Below are 16,135 nucleotides of genomic sequence, written 5' to 3' on the forward strand. Positions count from 1 at the left end.
CACCCAGGGATCCCAAATAGTTTTTTTCTTAAAAATTTTCTAGGTTTGCCATTTTTTTCCCTTTCCTTTAATTTTTTTAAAAAGCTATGAGAATGAGCAGGTGGACTGTAGTCTCCAGGAATGGTGGCGTCTCACGCATCTTGTGCTTTTTCCTTTGGGGCCTCTGAGCGGCTGGAGGGGTGGGATGGGCAGGAGGCTCCCGGTAAACATTTGGACTTGGGCTGGGTCAGGGGCTTGTGTTGAGTGAAGCCAGAGGTCTCAGGCTGGAGAAGTGCCTCTCCAGACACAGGCCTTGGGAGACCCAGCATGTGTTCCCCTCCCCTGTCACAGAATAAGACAATGCCCGGAAGCAGATGCCCAGGAAGGTGGTACTTCAGTCATTCCTGGAACCTAGGACAAGGGGCAGCTTCAAACAGGGAGGCCTGTGGCAGTTTCTCCTCGAGTCTCTGGAACTGAGAGAGGGGACAGGGGAGCCAAGAACAGAAAGAGGAAAAGGGGGAAAGCAGCCGGGGAAGGTGGGGGGGTGCAGGCAGGGAGCATGGTCCTCTTGCCCCTGTCTTCCTCAGGAGCTGGGGGAGCAGTTGGCAGTGGCCCATCCAGGCACCCCTCTAAATGCTTTTTCACAATGCATTGTAAGGGACCTCTATTTCCTAGGACACACTTTGGGGAAATGTAGGAATAATCTTTCTCTTTGTATCTTTGTTTTTCAAAGAAACCCCAATTTTTCTTATCATAACTTTGGACCTGGAATTCCAGTGAGCTCCCATTTAAGTGGTGTCCTATCTTCCTTACCTGTCTATATCAAAACTCATCAGAATTTATTTGTTAATGACTGACAGGCTCTATGTGAGTAGTTTTAGTGTTTTCTCTTTTTTTTTAAGAAGGTGTTAAAATTCTGTAGCCTCCAAAAATAATACAATATAATTATGTTATTAATAATGCAATGTTATTAATAAAATAATTTTTATATATGATTATATGATTCAAGGGCTATCCCTTCAATAATAATATGATATATAATAAAATAAGGCTGTCCCTTCCCACCTTCCCCCTCCCTCTACTGGATACACTTTATATTTTTACAGTTCTATGTCAAGGGGTATTAGAGGCACCCAGAAAATTACACAGAGGTCCCATGGAGGAAAGTGGGATTTAAGTGTTCAGAAGCGGCATGCTGTCTGTCCTAAATGGCTCTGTCCTATTACTGCCAGCCTTCTAACTCCTTATCCAAGTCTATCTCATTCACTGTTCTGGATTATCTTTCTAATGCTGAGCCACATTTCAAGAGACAAAAAACAAACAGAAAACAAACAAAACCCCGACAAGAAACAAAAAGTTTCCTCCCTGGGGAAAGAATATCCTATTATATGATACATAGCATATATATTCTATACAGCAGACTTTCTCCCTCCCTTTCCTCAGGAACTGGATGCCTTTCAGCCCTACCCTGCTGAAATAATGCCAGGCAAGATCTACCTGGGCAATTTCAGGCAAGCCTGCGACCCGAAAATTCAGAAGGATTTGAAAATCAAAGCACATGTCAATATCTCCATGGAGACAGGGCCATTGTGAGTAGAAATACACTTGATTTTTAAAAATTAAGCATTTATATAAGATTCCTAGTGTTGTGCATTTATAGAGCTGAAAGGGCTTTCGAAGTCAGCACATACTGGAATAGGCTCTGTACTTACCTTCATCTGTGTCTGGCTTGTAATCTATTTCCTGGCTTGGCTGTGGCCTCTGAGACCCAATACTTACCCTTCAGATCTCACCAAAAGTAATGCTTCCTGGGTATTTAACATTGTGGTACAGAGTATTCCATTTTACCTTGCTTTGCTTATCTCAGGCCCTCTGAGAAATGTCCCTTGTCTTAGTCTCTTGGGGCTGCAATAGCAGAATACCATAGACTGGTGGTTCATAAACAAAGTAAATTTATTTCTCATCAGTGTGGAGGCTGGGAAAATCCAATATCAAGTCACCAGCAGATGACTTGATCTGGTGAGAGCTTGCTTTCTGGCTCATAGACAGCCCTGTTTTTACTGTGTCTTCACATGGCAGAAGGGGCCAGAGGGTGATCTGGGACCTCTTCTACAAGGGCGTTAATCCCATCTGGGAGGGCTTTACCCTCATGACCAGATTTACAGTCCCACTTTAAGCAACCCCAAAACCCCAGATAAAACATTAAAACAAGGGTTTCCAGACAATGGCCAACAGGCAGCATAGGACATTGATTCCTGAGAGGAGGGAAATAATAAGAAGAGCCCTTCAGGTGATCCTACTTATTGCTAGGAGACTGTTTGCAGGTCACAATACAGGAAACAGGCCAAGACAGATCCTGTCATTCCTTCTGAGTTGAGGGTACAGAGTTGAGAATTTATTGGCTAAGTTGGCTAGAATTTGCAAGAGAGGGCTGCATGGAGAATAGAGAGCTGAATATAAAGAAAAAACTCTTAACATCTGTAGAATGCCCCCTGACTCTTCAGCTGAATACTGATAAGCACACACATGTGAGGAGACAACTCAAGGCTGGGAGAAAAACCAGTAGAAATGAACAAACAGTACAATCCCCAGAGATTATGTAGGGCTAAGAGTAGTTTGCATTTCCAATCAGAATAGACAAACCCACAATATACCAGGCATCAAAGAGGGCACTGAGAAAAGTGCTGCCTCGGTTGTGAGGAAAAACTATCTCTAGGCTAGGTATGAAAATGTCTGAGATGAAACATACACTGGATGGATTTCATGACAGATTAGACACTGCAGAAGAAAAGACTGGTGAATTTGAAGACCTATGAGTAGAAAGTGTCCAAAATGAAACCTAGGGAAGAAAAAGAAGAAAAGAAAGAATGTAAGGAAGAGAAGAGAAGAGAAGAGAAGAGAAGAGAAGAGAAAGAAGAGAAGAGAAGAGAAGAGAAGAGAAGAGAAGAGAAGAAGGAAAAACCAAAACAGAATGTCAGTGAGACTGAGATAATTCAAGGGGCTGAACATATGTGTAAATTAGAATCTCCAAAGGAGAGGAAAGTGAAAAGACAGAAAACATATTTAAAGAAATGATGGCCAAAAATTTTTCTAAATTTGATAAAAGCCCTAAATAAACAAAAGTTATCACCAGAAATAATAATTATGTAGATAAATATAAAATACTTTCACTGTTGCTTTTATATCTCTTCAAAACATAATTGGTCACATGGGGCACCTGGATGGCTCAGTCTGTTAAAGAGTCCAACTCTTGACCTGGGTTCAGGTCATGACTCAGGGTCATGAGACTGAGCCCTGTGTCAGGCTTGTGCTGGGCCTGCCTGCTCAAGATTCTCTCTCTCCCTCTCCCTCTGTCCCTCACCTCTCTAAAACAATAAAAACAAAAAAGACACCCCCCTCCAAAAAACCCAAAACCATCATTGATCACAGAAAAAATAGTAACAGTGTATTTTGAGATTATAGCATATGTAGAAGTAATATGTATGCCCGAAGTTTACTAAGGCAGGAAGAAGCAGGATAAAAGTATACACTTGCAAGATTCTTACACTATTTCCATGAAGTGGTATAATGTAATAAAAAGTAAAAGATGGGGGCACCTGGGTGGCTTAGTCAGTTAAGCATCTGCCTTTGCCTCAGGTCATGATCCGGGGGTCCTGGGGTCCTGCTCAGTGGGGAGCCTGCTTCCCCCTTTCCCTCTGCTATTCTCCCCACTTGCTTATGCTGTGCTGTCTGTCAAATAAATAAAAATCTTTTTTAAAAAAGAGTTAAAGATGTGTTCTGGAAACTCTAAAGCAATCACCAAAAGCTAGAACAAAATGATAAGTAAAACAGTTGTAATTAATAAAACAAAAAAAGAAAATGGAATCATTAAAAAATCCAAAAGAAGGCAGGAAAAGAAGAATAAAGATGAGATGAGGCCAATAAAAAACAAATAGCAAGATGATCATGTCAATAATCACACTAAGTGCAAATGGTATAAATACCCCCAATTTAAAGGCAGAGGTGTTGCAAACTGTCTACAAGAAACATACTTTTTTTTTTTTTAAAGTTTAAGTAATTTTTGCACCCAATGTGGGGCTTGAACCCATGACCCTGAGATCATGAGTTGCATGCTTCTCTGACTGAGCCAGCCAGGTGCCAGAAATGTACTTTTTAAATACAAAATGAAGATAGGTTAAAAAGGGTGGGAAAAGATACTTCAAGCTAAGACTAATTAAAAAAAAAAAAAAGACAAATCACCAACTTTTGGAGTGACTCCATTATTAGATAAATTGAACTTCACAGGAAAGAATACTACCAGATATAAAGAGGTCATTTCATTATGGGAAGGTGGGCAATAATCTAGACTCTAGATTCTAGAGAAATTCACAGTTATAACTAGATTTCAACATCTCTCTCTCAAAAGACAGGTTAGGTTAATAGGTTATAATTTCAAAGACTAGGAGAGTAAATTTGCCTAATTGACAATTATAGGACACTCTACCCAGTAACAGTAGCATTCTTCTGGTCTTTGAATGTGTTCTACAGTATGCATTCTTTTCAAGAGAACGTGGGACGTTTTTGACAAGATAGAGTATTCTGTGCATTAAAACAAGTATCAAAAGAGAAAAGAATTTGTTATAAAAAATTATGCCCTCTGATTACAGTGGAAAAAGGTAGAAGCCAATAAGCCAAACAAGATATCTGAGAAGAATCCCAAATGTTGAAACTAAGTAACAGACTTCTAAGTAGCCTGTAGATTGTAAAGAAACCAAAAGGAAAGTTAAAGTATTTTGAGCTGAATGAAAATTAAAAAAACAAATAAGAATTTGTGGATGCAGCGAAAGCAATGCTTAGAGGGAAATTTAAAGCCTAAATGCCTATATGAGAAGAGTCTCAAATCAAATCAAGGACCTAAACTTTCACCTTAATAAAAAAATGAGAAAAAGTAAACAGGAGGAAGGAAATGACAATGGTAAGAGAGGAAATAAGTGGAGTAGAAAACAAAACAATTTGAGAAACACAATGAAAACAATAACTGGCTCTCTGAAAAGAGCAGTAATATTGCCAAAACTATACCAACTGATCAAAAAAGAAGACAAAAATTATCAATAATAGGTATAAAAGAAGGAACATTTTCACTTTGGACCCTACAAATATTAAAAGACATTATTTTGGCATTTATCCCACAGAAGTGAAAATTCAAATTCATACAAAACCTATACACTAACGTCCACAGTGGCTATTCAGCTGGTGAATGGTTATACAAACTGTGGTGTACACATATCATAGAATACTACTCAGTGATAAAAGGAATGAACTATTGACATTGCAAACTTGGTTAAATCTCTAGGGAATTAACACAGACAATCAGAGTAAGAATAAGGCAGTCCCAAAAGGTTATATATTATATGATCCCATTTATGCAGCCTTTTTTGATCTCATAAAATTTTATAAATAAAGGACAGCTTTGTGGTTACCAGAAGTTAGGAAAGCTAGAGGGTAGGAGGTATGGTTACAAAGGGCAACATGAGGCATTGTTGGCGTTAGAACTGCTTAGTATTTTGACTAATAGTGGATGTGAATCCACCCAGGTGATAAATTTGTATAGAACAACAACTTCTTCTTCTTCTTCTCCTCCTCCTCCTCCTCCTCCTCCTCCTCCTCCTCCTCCTCCTCCTCCTTCTTCTTCTTCTTCTTCTTCTTCTCCTTTCTTCTTCTTTTTTTAAGATTTTGTTCATTTATTCATGAGAGACACAGAAAGAGACAGAAACATAGGCAGAGGGAGAAGCAGGCTCCCTGCAGGGAGCCTGATGCCAGGATCACAACCAGAGCTAAAGACAGATGCTCAACCACTGAGCCACCCAGGCACCCCTGTATAGAACTTCTTACATACACAACACACACACACACACACAATACAAGCAAAACTGGGGAATACAGTTGACAGATTGAATACACTTGATAGAATACAGTTGATAGATTGTATCAGCATCAGTATCCTGGTTGTGCTATTATAGTAGAGTGTGACCATTGGGGAAACTAGGCAAAGTGTGCAGTGGATCTCTCTGTATTACTTCTTACAACCACATGTGAATTTACGCTGATCTCAGTAAAATTTTTAATTAAAAATTAAAAAATAATTAGGAAATATTATAAACAATTTTATGCCAATGCACTTGAAATTTCAATTAAATGAACCAATTTCTTGAAAGAAAGACTCAAGTTTTCCTCACTGAACAAGAAATAGTTCATCTAAATAGCCCCCATATCTATTAAAGAAATTGAACTCATAGTAAAAAAACTTTTCACAAGGAGGACTCTATGGCCATATGGCTTCACTGGTGAGTTCTGCTGAACATTTAAGGAAGAAATAATACCTGATCCACACAGTCTTCCGGAAGATAAAAGAGGAGGGGACACTTTCCTATTCATTTATAAGACCATCATTACTCTGATACCCAAACCTGACACAAACTTTATAATAAAGGAAAACCTCAAAGCTCATGAGGATGGGTACAAAAATTCTTGATAAAATTTTAGCAAATTTGATCCAAAAATATATTAAAAAATTTACTCTAAAATTATATAAAAGGATCCAAAATTTTAGCAAGTTTGACCCAAAAATATGTAAAGAGATATACATGACCAAATGTATTTCTCCCAGGAAGATAAGGTTAGTTTAACATTAGAAGATCAATGTAATTTGCCATATTAACAGACTAGAAAAGAAAAAAACTTAAATTATCTTCAGAAAAGATACAGAAAAATGGCACCCCACAGCTGCTGAATCTGTATTTTTAAAAAAGTTTACATGGAGGGGGACACCAGGTGGTTCAGGCAGTTGGGCATCCACTTTTGATTTTGGTTTCAGTCATGATCTCGGGGTCATAAGTTCAAGACCTGGGTCAGGCTGTCTCAGTGAGGAGTGGTCTTCTCTCCCTCCACTCCACCCCCCTGCTCACGCTAGCTTGTGCTCTCTCTCAGACATATATATAGATAGACAGATAGATAGATAAAATCTTTTTAAAAAGCTTACATAGAAGGAGCATTTATAAAACTTGACAATATTATAGTCCATACAGCAAGACTCAACCAATTTTAGGAGATTTAAAATCACATAGAGTTGCCTTTCAACCACTATGGAATCAATGTACAAAGCAATAACTTAAAGATATAATCAGAAAATTATTGGAAACTTAGAAACAGATTTTTATTTTTATTTATTTATTTAAGTATGCTCCGTGCTGGGCATGGAGCCCAGTGTGGGGCTTGAACTCACAACCCTGAGATCAAGAGTTGAGATCAGGAGTTGGACACTCAACTGACTGAGCCACCCAGGTGCCCCTAGAAATAAATTTTAGGGCAGTTCGGGTGTCTCAGCAGTTTAGCGCCGACTTCAGCCCAGGGCGTGATCCTGGAGACCTGGGATCGAGTCCCATGTCAGGCTCCCTGCATGGGACCTGCTTCTCCCTCTGCCTGTGTCTCTGCCTCTCTCTCTCTCTGTCTCTCTCTGTGTCTCTCATGAATAAATAAATAAAATCTTAAAAAAAAATAAAAGAAAACAAGAAAAAGATGCCTATTTAAAAAAAAAGAAATAAAAATTTAAATAGCATGGATTAAAGAAGAACTCATGATGGAAATTATAAAATATTTTCAACTACATAAGAATAAAGATATAATGTGTTAAAACTTGTGGAATGCAGTTAAGCTGTGGGCAAAGAGAAATTTACAGCCTTAAATATATCTATTAAAAAGAAGAAAGGCTAAAAATCAACTTGTTAAGCAGTTAAGGACTGACCAATGGAACAGCAAACTAGGAGAAGAAGGAATAGTAGAAGCAGATTATTGAACCAGAAACAATGAAATAGAGAGGATTGAGAAAGTCAAAGTAGTTAAAAAAAAAACAAACAAACAACTAATAAATCTGGGGCCTCTGGATGGCTCAGTTGATTAAGTGGCTACCTTTGGCTCAGGTCATGATCCCAGGGTCCTGAGACTGAGCCATACAACCTGCTCCCTGCTCAGCAGGGAGTCTGCTTCTCCCTTTTTTCCCCACTTGTGCTATCTTGGTTGCTATCTCTATCTCTGTCTCTCTCTCAAATAAATAAATAAAATCTTAAAAAAATAAATTACTGGAATAAACAGAAGATATACTGTGGTTATAGATTAGAAGCATCCATTTTGGGGGCACCTGGGTGGCTCAGTTGGTTAAGCATCTGCCTTTGGCTCATGTCCTGATCCTAGGGTCCTGGGATGGAGCCCCATGTGGGGTCCCTGCTCAGGGGGAAGTCTGCTTCTCCCTCTCTCTCTGTTCCTCCTCCATCTTGTGCTCCCTCTCTTGGATAAATAAAACTTAAAAAAAAAAAAAAAAGCATCTATTTTGTAAAGATCTTGATTCTTGTCCAATTGATCTACAGGTGCAGTGTAATGCCAATAAAATTCCAATAGATTTTAGAGTAATTCTAAAACTTATATGGGGGGATCCCTGGGTGGCTCAGTGGTTTAGCGCCTGCCTTTGGCCCAGGGCGTGATCCTGGAGTCCTGGGATCGAGTCCCACATCGGGCTCCCGGCATGGAGCCTGCTTCTCCCTCTGCCTATGTCTCTGCTTCTCTCTCTCTCTCTCTCTCTCTCTGTCTCTCAGGAATAAATAAATAAAATCTTTAAAAAAAATAAAAATAAAAAAAATAAAACTTATATGGAAGTGCAAAGGGCAAAAATAGCTGAATATCAAAGAACCTGAGATGAGAAACTTGCTTGACCAGATACCAAGTGGTAAGAAACAGTAACAAGAAAGGCATTGTGATATTAGTGCAGTTAGAATACACCAATGGAGCAGAATAGAGTCCAAGCAGACCCATGCATATTTAGACACTTAAATTTTGACAGATTTTCTCCTATATTTTCTGATAAAAGTTTTATAATTTTAACTTTAATAGTGATCCATTTTGAAATAATTCTCACATATGGTGTCAGATGTAGAGCAAAGTTCATTGTTTTGCATATGGAAGCCATTGTTTGTTGAGAAAAAAGATGATCCTTTTCCTGTTGATGGATTAGATACCTTTGTTGGAAACCAGTTGGCCATATGTGTATGGTATTATAACTGGATTCTTGATTCTTTTTCGTTGGTCTGTGTTTTTCTTTCTATCAATTCCATACTCTTGCCTATTGTAGCTTTATAATTAATCATGAAATCAGGTAGAGCTAGTTCTGTGATTTTGTTCTTTTTCAAAGTTGTCTCCTTTGCATTTCCAGTAAGTTTTGGAATCACCTTGTCATTTTCTACAAAAAGCCTGCTGGAATTTTGATTGGGATAGAATTGAATCCATAGGCCAATTTGAGGAGAACTGACATCTTACTAACGTTGAGTCTCCTGGTCATGAGCATGGTCCATCCCTCCATTTACTTTGTCTTTCATTTTTCTAGAAAATGCTTTATAGTTTCCAGTGTATAGGTCTTGTACATCTTGTGTCAGATTTCTTCCTAAGTACTTAATATTGTTGAGGTGGTTATAAATGGCATTTTTGAAATCTCAATTTCTGATTATTATTGCTAGTATATAGAAATACAGTTGATTTTTATATAGTAACCTTGTATCCCTCCACCTTCTCTATCTAGATTCCTCCTACATTATGAAGCTTTCCCCAGCTCCCTCAATTTCTCCCTGCCCTTCTTCTCCAGTATCACATGCAGGTCTTTATCCCCAAACCTAGCTGATTGGATTGGGGCTATTTGTTTCTGTATCTGCCTCCCCCATCAGACTGGGAGCTCCTTGAAACTGGGAGAGGCTGGCCCTATTTGATTCAGCTTGTGTCCACTAGGGTCCAGCCTAAAGTTTGGCACACAATAGGGATTGAGTGAGTGAGGAAAGAATGAATAGATGGATGGATGGATAGATGGGGGAGGGAGAGAGGGATAGATTGGGGGGAAAGATGGATGGATTGGTAGATAGGTGGATGGATAGGTGGGTGGATGGATGGATGGACAGATGGACAGACGTGGGTGGGTGGATGGATGAATGGATGGATGGGTGGGTATATGGATGGATGGATGGATGGATGGATGGATGGATGGATGGACAGATGAATGGACAGACAGATGGGTGAGTGGGTGGTTGGGTGGATGGATGGATGGATGGATGGATGGATGGATGGATGGATAGTGGGTGGACAGATGGATGGATGGGAATTGTGCTTGTATTTGCTGAAACTAAACCAGACTGTTTTTGTTTCTAAATCTACTATAGCTTTCTGCATGCCACGGTAGTCTGCGTGCCCCTGAGTGTCACCAGTAGCCCCGTCTTCACAAATAACATTGCCCAAGTACTTACTACATGCCACACATTCTGCAAGCTCCTTGCAGGCATCCTCTCATTCAACATGCCACACACCTCCTCTCCCTCCTGTCTCTCCCTTGTCTGTGAAGTTCTAGCCACTCTGATCTCTCTGTTGTTTCTCAAGTCCACTAAACATACTGCCTCTCAGCACCTTTGCCCTTGTGTTCTCCCTTACCCAGAACCTTCTTTCCCCTAGATAGCTGCCTGGCTTGTTCCGCCACCTCCTTTATTTCTCTGCTCAAAGCCTCCCCTGACTACCCCATCTCAAATAGCTAGCCCACCACTCTCCATCTCACTTCCCTGGCTCTCTCCATTTAACATAGCAGGCTTATTCTCCAAGCACTTTACATATTCCCTCCCATCCTCATTTGACTTTCTGCAACAGGTTAATAATAATGATGTCACATTTATCGAGTGTTTACTATGTGCCAAGCAGACTGCCAAATGCTTTAATAGATCAAGTGACTTAATCTACATGACACCCCTATAAGGCAGATACTTGTTTTCTGAGACAGGCTCAGTTATTTGCCCACCTCCCTGTGATGCTAGCTCAGCATCCCTTCCCTGCAATCCTGCTGCCGTACATGAGGACCACTCCAGTGGGGCTGTGGGTGAGTCTGCCTGACTACCTGTGCTTTCTTTCTGTTCAGTTTCTTTCTTTCTTTTTTTTTTTCTGTTCAGTTTCATAAACGATGATGACAACCTTCTACACATCAAGATAGAAGATTCCCTGGAAGCCAACATTTTCCCCTTTTTACGGCACCTCTGTCACTTCCTGGGTAAGGAGCCATCAGGGGCCAGGCAGCAACTGGCCTGTGCCCAGGGTCCAGAGGGGCTATGCACCTTGTCCGCATGCCTCTTCCTGATTGTGAGGAGAGGAAGGACAGGGCCCAGCCAAGGCCCAGGACAAGCTCACCTCTCAGGAGCCCTCAGCAGTGTGGACAGCCACATGTTTGCTTTGGGGGACATGGGGCCAAATAAGAGCACCAGATTGTAGATTGGATGCCCCCTATTATAACCCTGGGTGGACTGCTAGGCCCCATTGGGGCCTGGTCAAGCCCCAGTCCTGGTCTCACTGTGCCTGTTGGGAAACAGGTGTGCTAGTCCACTGTGTGGTACAAATGTCCAGGGAGGCCTGCTCTGGGCTGAGCTCTGGGGACTCGGAGGTGAATTGTGTGCCATCCGGGCATTCCTGTCTGGTCAGCACGGTGGGGTGGAAGGAAAACTCTAGAACCCTCCCAGCTCTGTCTCCTTGATCCTCCCAGTGTGTGTGCAATGCCCTTCTGGCTGTCCTACCACACATGTCAGTGACCACTCATTGAAGGTAGAATCTTCAGTCATTCCGGGGTTAGAGCCAGATGGCTGGAGAGAGTGAGGTTGAGCAGGGTCAGGGGCCCCACCCCAGGACCACCTGCTCCACACTGCAGTGTACAGCTCCATTGCTGCACAGGGGCTGGAGAATGATGTGTCCGCCCAAACATCCCTTATTTGCCTTGGAGGTGGCAACTATCACTTGACTAGTATCTGAGATTGCAACTATCCACACGTCCCACCATGGGATGGCAGAGACCTGTGGCACCAAGAGCCCCTCCCCAGCCCTTACTTGCTCGGTGGCTCTGGGGCAGGCCTTAACTGCTCTGTGCTTCTGTTTCCTTATCTATATGATGAGACACTTGGCCTTCATCATCTTGAGGTCCTCCTCCAGAGCTGATAGTCTGTGATATCACGTTTGATATTTTATCTCCCGTTCTTGGGGGTTACTGGATTAGCCTAGGATGCCAGCTTAGATTTCCTCCCCACCCCTCACTGGGCAAGACCCAGCTTCAAGAGCATTATTAAGTGTTGATAGGTGACATCTCTGTGCCAGGTGCTGGGCTAAAGCCCAGCACAAAATCTTATGAGGTAGATAGTCTACTATTGCCTTGTTTTCTAGATTATGGAATTGTGACTTAGAATAACATGCTCAGGCCCCACAGTTTGTGAGTGGCAGAGCCAGGATTCACACCCAGGCTGCAGTGTCTCCATCAGTACCCAAGTGCCCTGGGTGGTGGTGGTGGGGGGGGGACTATCCTTTCATTCCACCCAGAGAGGCCAACGGGTAGCAGAGCTTCCTGGGCTGGAAGCCTGGAGAGCCAAGAAAAGGCCTTTGCATGATAAAGCTAAACACCCAGTGTGATTCTCTTGAAGTGCCCCTTAGGTCTAGTGTCCTCATTTACCAGGTGACAAAACAGTGTCCTAGAGAGGTCACATGACTAGCTGAGGCCATGGTGTGTGATGGGTCCAAACTCACTCCTGGGCCCTGGGCCTACTGAAACTGGTCAGCTTATAGCACCTCACACCCACACCTACCTTCATCTTGCAGAAATTCATCTCCAGCTAGGCTCGGTCATCCTGGTCTTTTCCACACTGGGCATCAGTCGCAGCTGTGCAGCCATCTTGGCCTTCCTCATACACTGGAATGAGCAGACCTTGAAGGTATGCATTCCCCAGGCGAGGGTCAGACTGCAGCTACGTGCAGTAGACAGGGTCAGACCTGGACCAGGGAGGAAGGGGGCCCCAACTGGGGGTGGGGGTTGGGAAGAGAAGGGACTGGAAAGAGAGCTCTAAGTCCAGGGCTTGACCCAGCATACCACACACAAGGGCAAGGTCCCAAGGGTCTGGGTCAGAGGCTGAGACTGTACGTTAGAGGTCTGGGACCTGGGAATATGGGACAGTCACCAGGGGCTCAAGCTGGGGAAGGCCATTGCCAGCAGCACCATCCGCACATCCTCTACCAGCCTTCGTCAGGCTTCTCCAAGGGAGGTACGTTTTGGCTATTGCTTGGAGCCAGGGAACTGCAGCCCCAGCAGGATTCCCAGGGCACTTGCTCCCTTTACCCAGACTGACAAAGAGGGCAGGGGCCTGTTGCCACAAACCCTGTGAAACCAGGGCTCCAGATGCCAAGGGCAGCACCTTGTCCCTGCACTAGGTAGGAGATGGCAGCTTGCCCTAAGAGGAGGCACAGCTTGGGCGTGACTTCCGAGGTCTTTGGTGGGACCAGAAAAAGCTCCCATGTACCTCCAGGATTGTGCTTGAGGGTCAGAGAAGGACCATGGTCAGAGCCCATTGCCAGTGGTTTTGGATATTGACCGCACGTGCTCTTTGGGGGTGAAATTGCAAGCTAGAAAGAGTCTTGGATGGCCAGCAATTCTACCAGGTACATCCCCAAAGGGAATGGAAGCAAGGGCTCAGGTGTTTGTAGAGCTATTTTCATTAATAGAAATGTTATTCACAATAGCCAAGAGGTGGGAGCAACCCAAGTGTCCATTGACAGATGGAGGGATATTAAATGAATGGTCTATCCACAGTGTAATATTACTCAGCCTTAAAAGGGAAGGGCATTTTGATACCTGCTGCCACACAGATGAACCTGGAAGACATTATGATGAGTGGAATAAGCCAGTCACAGAAGGACAAGTAACTGTATGATTCTACTTATACGAGGTCCCCAGACTCATCAGATTCACAGACTTGGGAGGTAACATGGTGTGTGCCCAGGGAAGGGGACAGTGGGAATGAGGAGTTGTTTGATGGAGCTTTGGTTTGGGAAAATGGAAAAAACTTCTGGAGGTGGATGGTGGTGATGGTTACCCAACATGGCGAATGTACTTAATGCCATTGTATATCCAAACACCGTTGAAATGGTATGTTTTCTGTTGTGTATATTTAAAAAGAAAAGCATCTAAGGGCAGAATCACAGGCCCAGAGCCCTGTTTTCTCACCCCTCAAGAGTTGAATTGTCAGGGATCCTTGCCTGTTGGAGTATTTTGGTGTGTGCTGGGGGGAGGGAGTGATGTTGCTGATAAATCTGGGGAAGGACACCTGTGCTGTTGTTCCTGTAGAGATGCTCTCCAGCCACCTCCCCAGGAAGAGGCTCTGGCTTGCAAGGGGCCTCTTCTTCTCTGCCTTGTTGAGCTGGAATGTAGAGAAGACCTGGAGCTGGCAGGAGGCAGGCTGAGCTTACTGCCTGCAGAGGAAGTTCTAGGACATGAGCTCCCCTGGAGTTTGGATGGGGCCCATTGTGCTCCCTGGCTTCTTGATTGCTCACAGTAAGGTCTGGGCTCAAAAAAGATCGACAGCCTTGCAACTCTGATATTTAGGGGTGCTTCCTGGCCCTGACCAGCAAGTCACAGTCTTCTCTTGGTTCATATCACAGGCAAATATCGCAGCTGCTTCCAGAGCCAAGGCTGGGGGAGAACAAAGAAAGAGGAACCCCATCTGGTTCCTCTGAGTTTTCCAGCAGTGAGGGCCCATGCAGGTCTGCCCCCTGACCTTTACTCACCCCTGTACAACTCCAGCCCATCTGGGTGTGGCTGTCCTGATCAGTGGGCAGACAGGTGCTTGGGCCCTCGAGGACCAGCCAGCCCTTGCTCTCAGGAAAAACCCTGGGGCTCCCATCCTGGGGCAGCGATCTTTGTCTTATGTACAGGGAAGTCCTGTTGCTGGGCATTGTGCCCTGAGATGCCATCTAGATAACTCTTGATAAATAGAGCTGTAGACAGGAAGGACTGCCACTGTGACCTTGCTGGGTCCTTTCCAGGCCAAGTCCGGTGTGGTGGTTCGATTTTCTTGCTAACAAGCAATGCCCTGGATTGTTGACAGAGGTTGACCTGGGCTCCGCTCGGCTGCTGCCTGGGGTCCAGAGAGATGTTCCTTCCTCCTTGTTGTCTGTGTGATCCTGGGGTCCTCCTCAGTGCATTCGGGAAGCTGTGCCCCTCGCTGTTGTCAGCTTAGTGGTGGTAGTCAGAGCCCATAGGACTGGCAAAAAAGGGTGTGGGCCACTCTTGAGCAATATACTGCTTCCTGGGACTTATGGTCCTCACTCAGTTCCTCAGGCAATACCAAGACCAGGAGTGGGAAGTTGAGGAGTGAACTGGGAATAACCTGGTGCCCCAGGGCCATCCTGCCTGTCGTAAGCTTTCAAAACTTTGGTACGAGGTTGTATGGGCTCCTAGAGCCAGCAAGCCCTTAAGGAATCTATTTCTGTTCCTTTAAAGTACAAGGAGTAACTTTATCCTGTAAAGATCTTCAGAGGAAAAAAAAAAACAACAACAAACCAACTCCTGCGGCATTATAACAGCTAACATTGGTGGAGTGCTTCCCGCTTGCGGTTATGAGTACTTTATGTGTAATGAAAACACAGTGACCCCATGGCATGCTGTTATTTCCATCCTGCAGGAGGCTCATAGAGGCTGACTAACTTGCCCACGGCCCCACAGCTTTAAGTAGCAGAGCTGGAATCCAAAGCCACATGACCCCGGTTCAGAATCTGGGCTTTTCACAGGGCCCTAAGGCAGCAGGAGGGGAGCAGTCTGAAGGATGGGTGTGTGCTTGCTGCTGCCCCTTAACAAGAGGTATCCGGCCATGACCCTTCATCCTTCTATCCCACTGGTGTTTGCTGTGAGTCCCAGCAGATACTTTGTGGGCTGGAAAAATGGGTTGTGAGCAGTGAGCGTGGGGAGCTATGGTTATGGTTTGTCCTTAAGGGCCCAATCTGACCAGGACTTAGTAAACTTTAGAACTACATAGCTGTGCCTGGGGTACCACCGATTTTTTTTTCATATATATAATGGCAAAATACACATAACACAAAATTTACCATCTCTGTCATTTTTAAGTATACAGTTCAGCAGCATTAAATACATTTACATTGTTGTGCAACCAATCTCCAGAATCCTTTTCTTTCTTTCCTTTTTTTTTTTTTTAAGATTTTTAAAATTCTTTATGAGAGACACAGAGAGAGGCAGAGACATTGGCAGAAGGAGAAACAGGCTCCCTGAGGGGAGCCCAGAGCGGGC

General features: G+C 43.5%; 1 protein-coding gene across 1 annotated transcript in view; it reads left to right on the forward strand.

Moving 5' to 3' along the window:
• The window catches only part of STYXL1 (serine/threonine/tyrosine interacting like 1), a 64,462-nt gene that overhangs the window by 38,944 nt on the left and 9,383 nt on the right, over positions 1-16,135 (forward strand). Inside the window, 3 exon segments of the mRNA XM_077908154.1 lie at positions 1,423-1,568; positions 10,980-11,077; positions 12,661-12,773. Coding sequence (XP_077764280.1) covers positions 1,423-1,568; positions 10,980-11,077; positions 12,661-12,773 — 357 coding nt within the window.

This window comes from Canis aureus, chromosome 8 (genome assembly GCF_053574225.1).
Source record: "Canis aureus isolate CA01 chromosome 8, VMU_Caureus_v.1.0, whole genome shotgun sequence".
Lineage (NCBI taxonomy): Eukaryota > Metazoa > Chordata > Mammalia > Carnivora > Canidae > Canis > Canis aureus.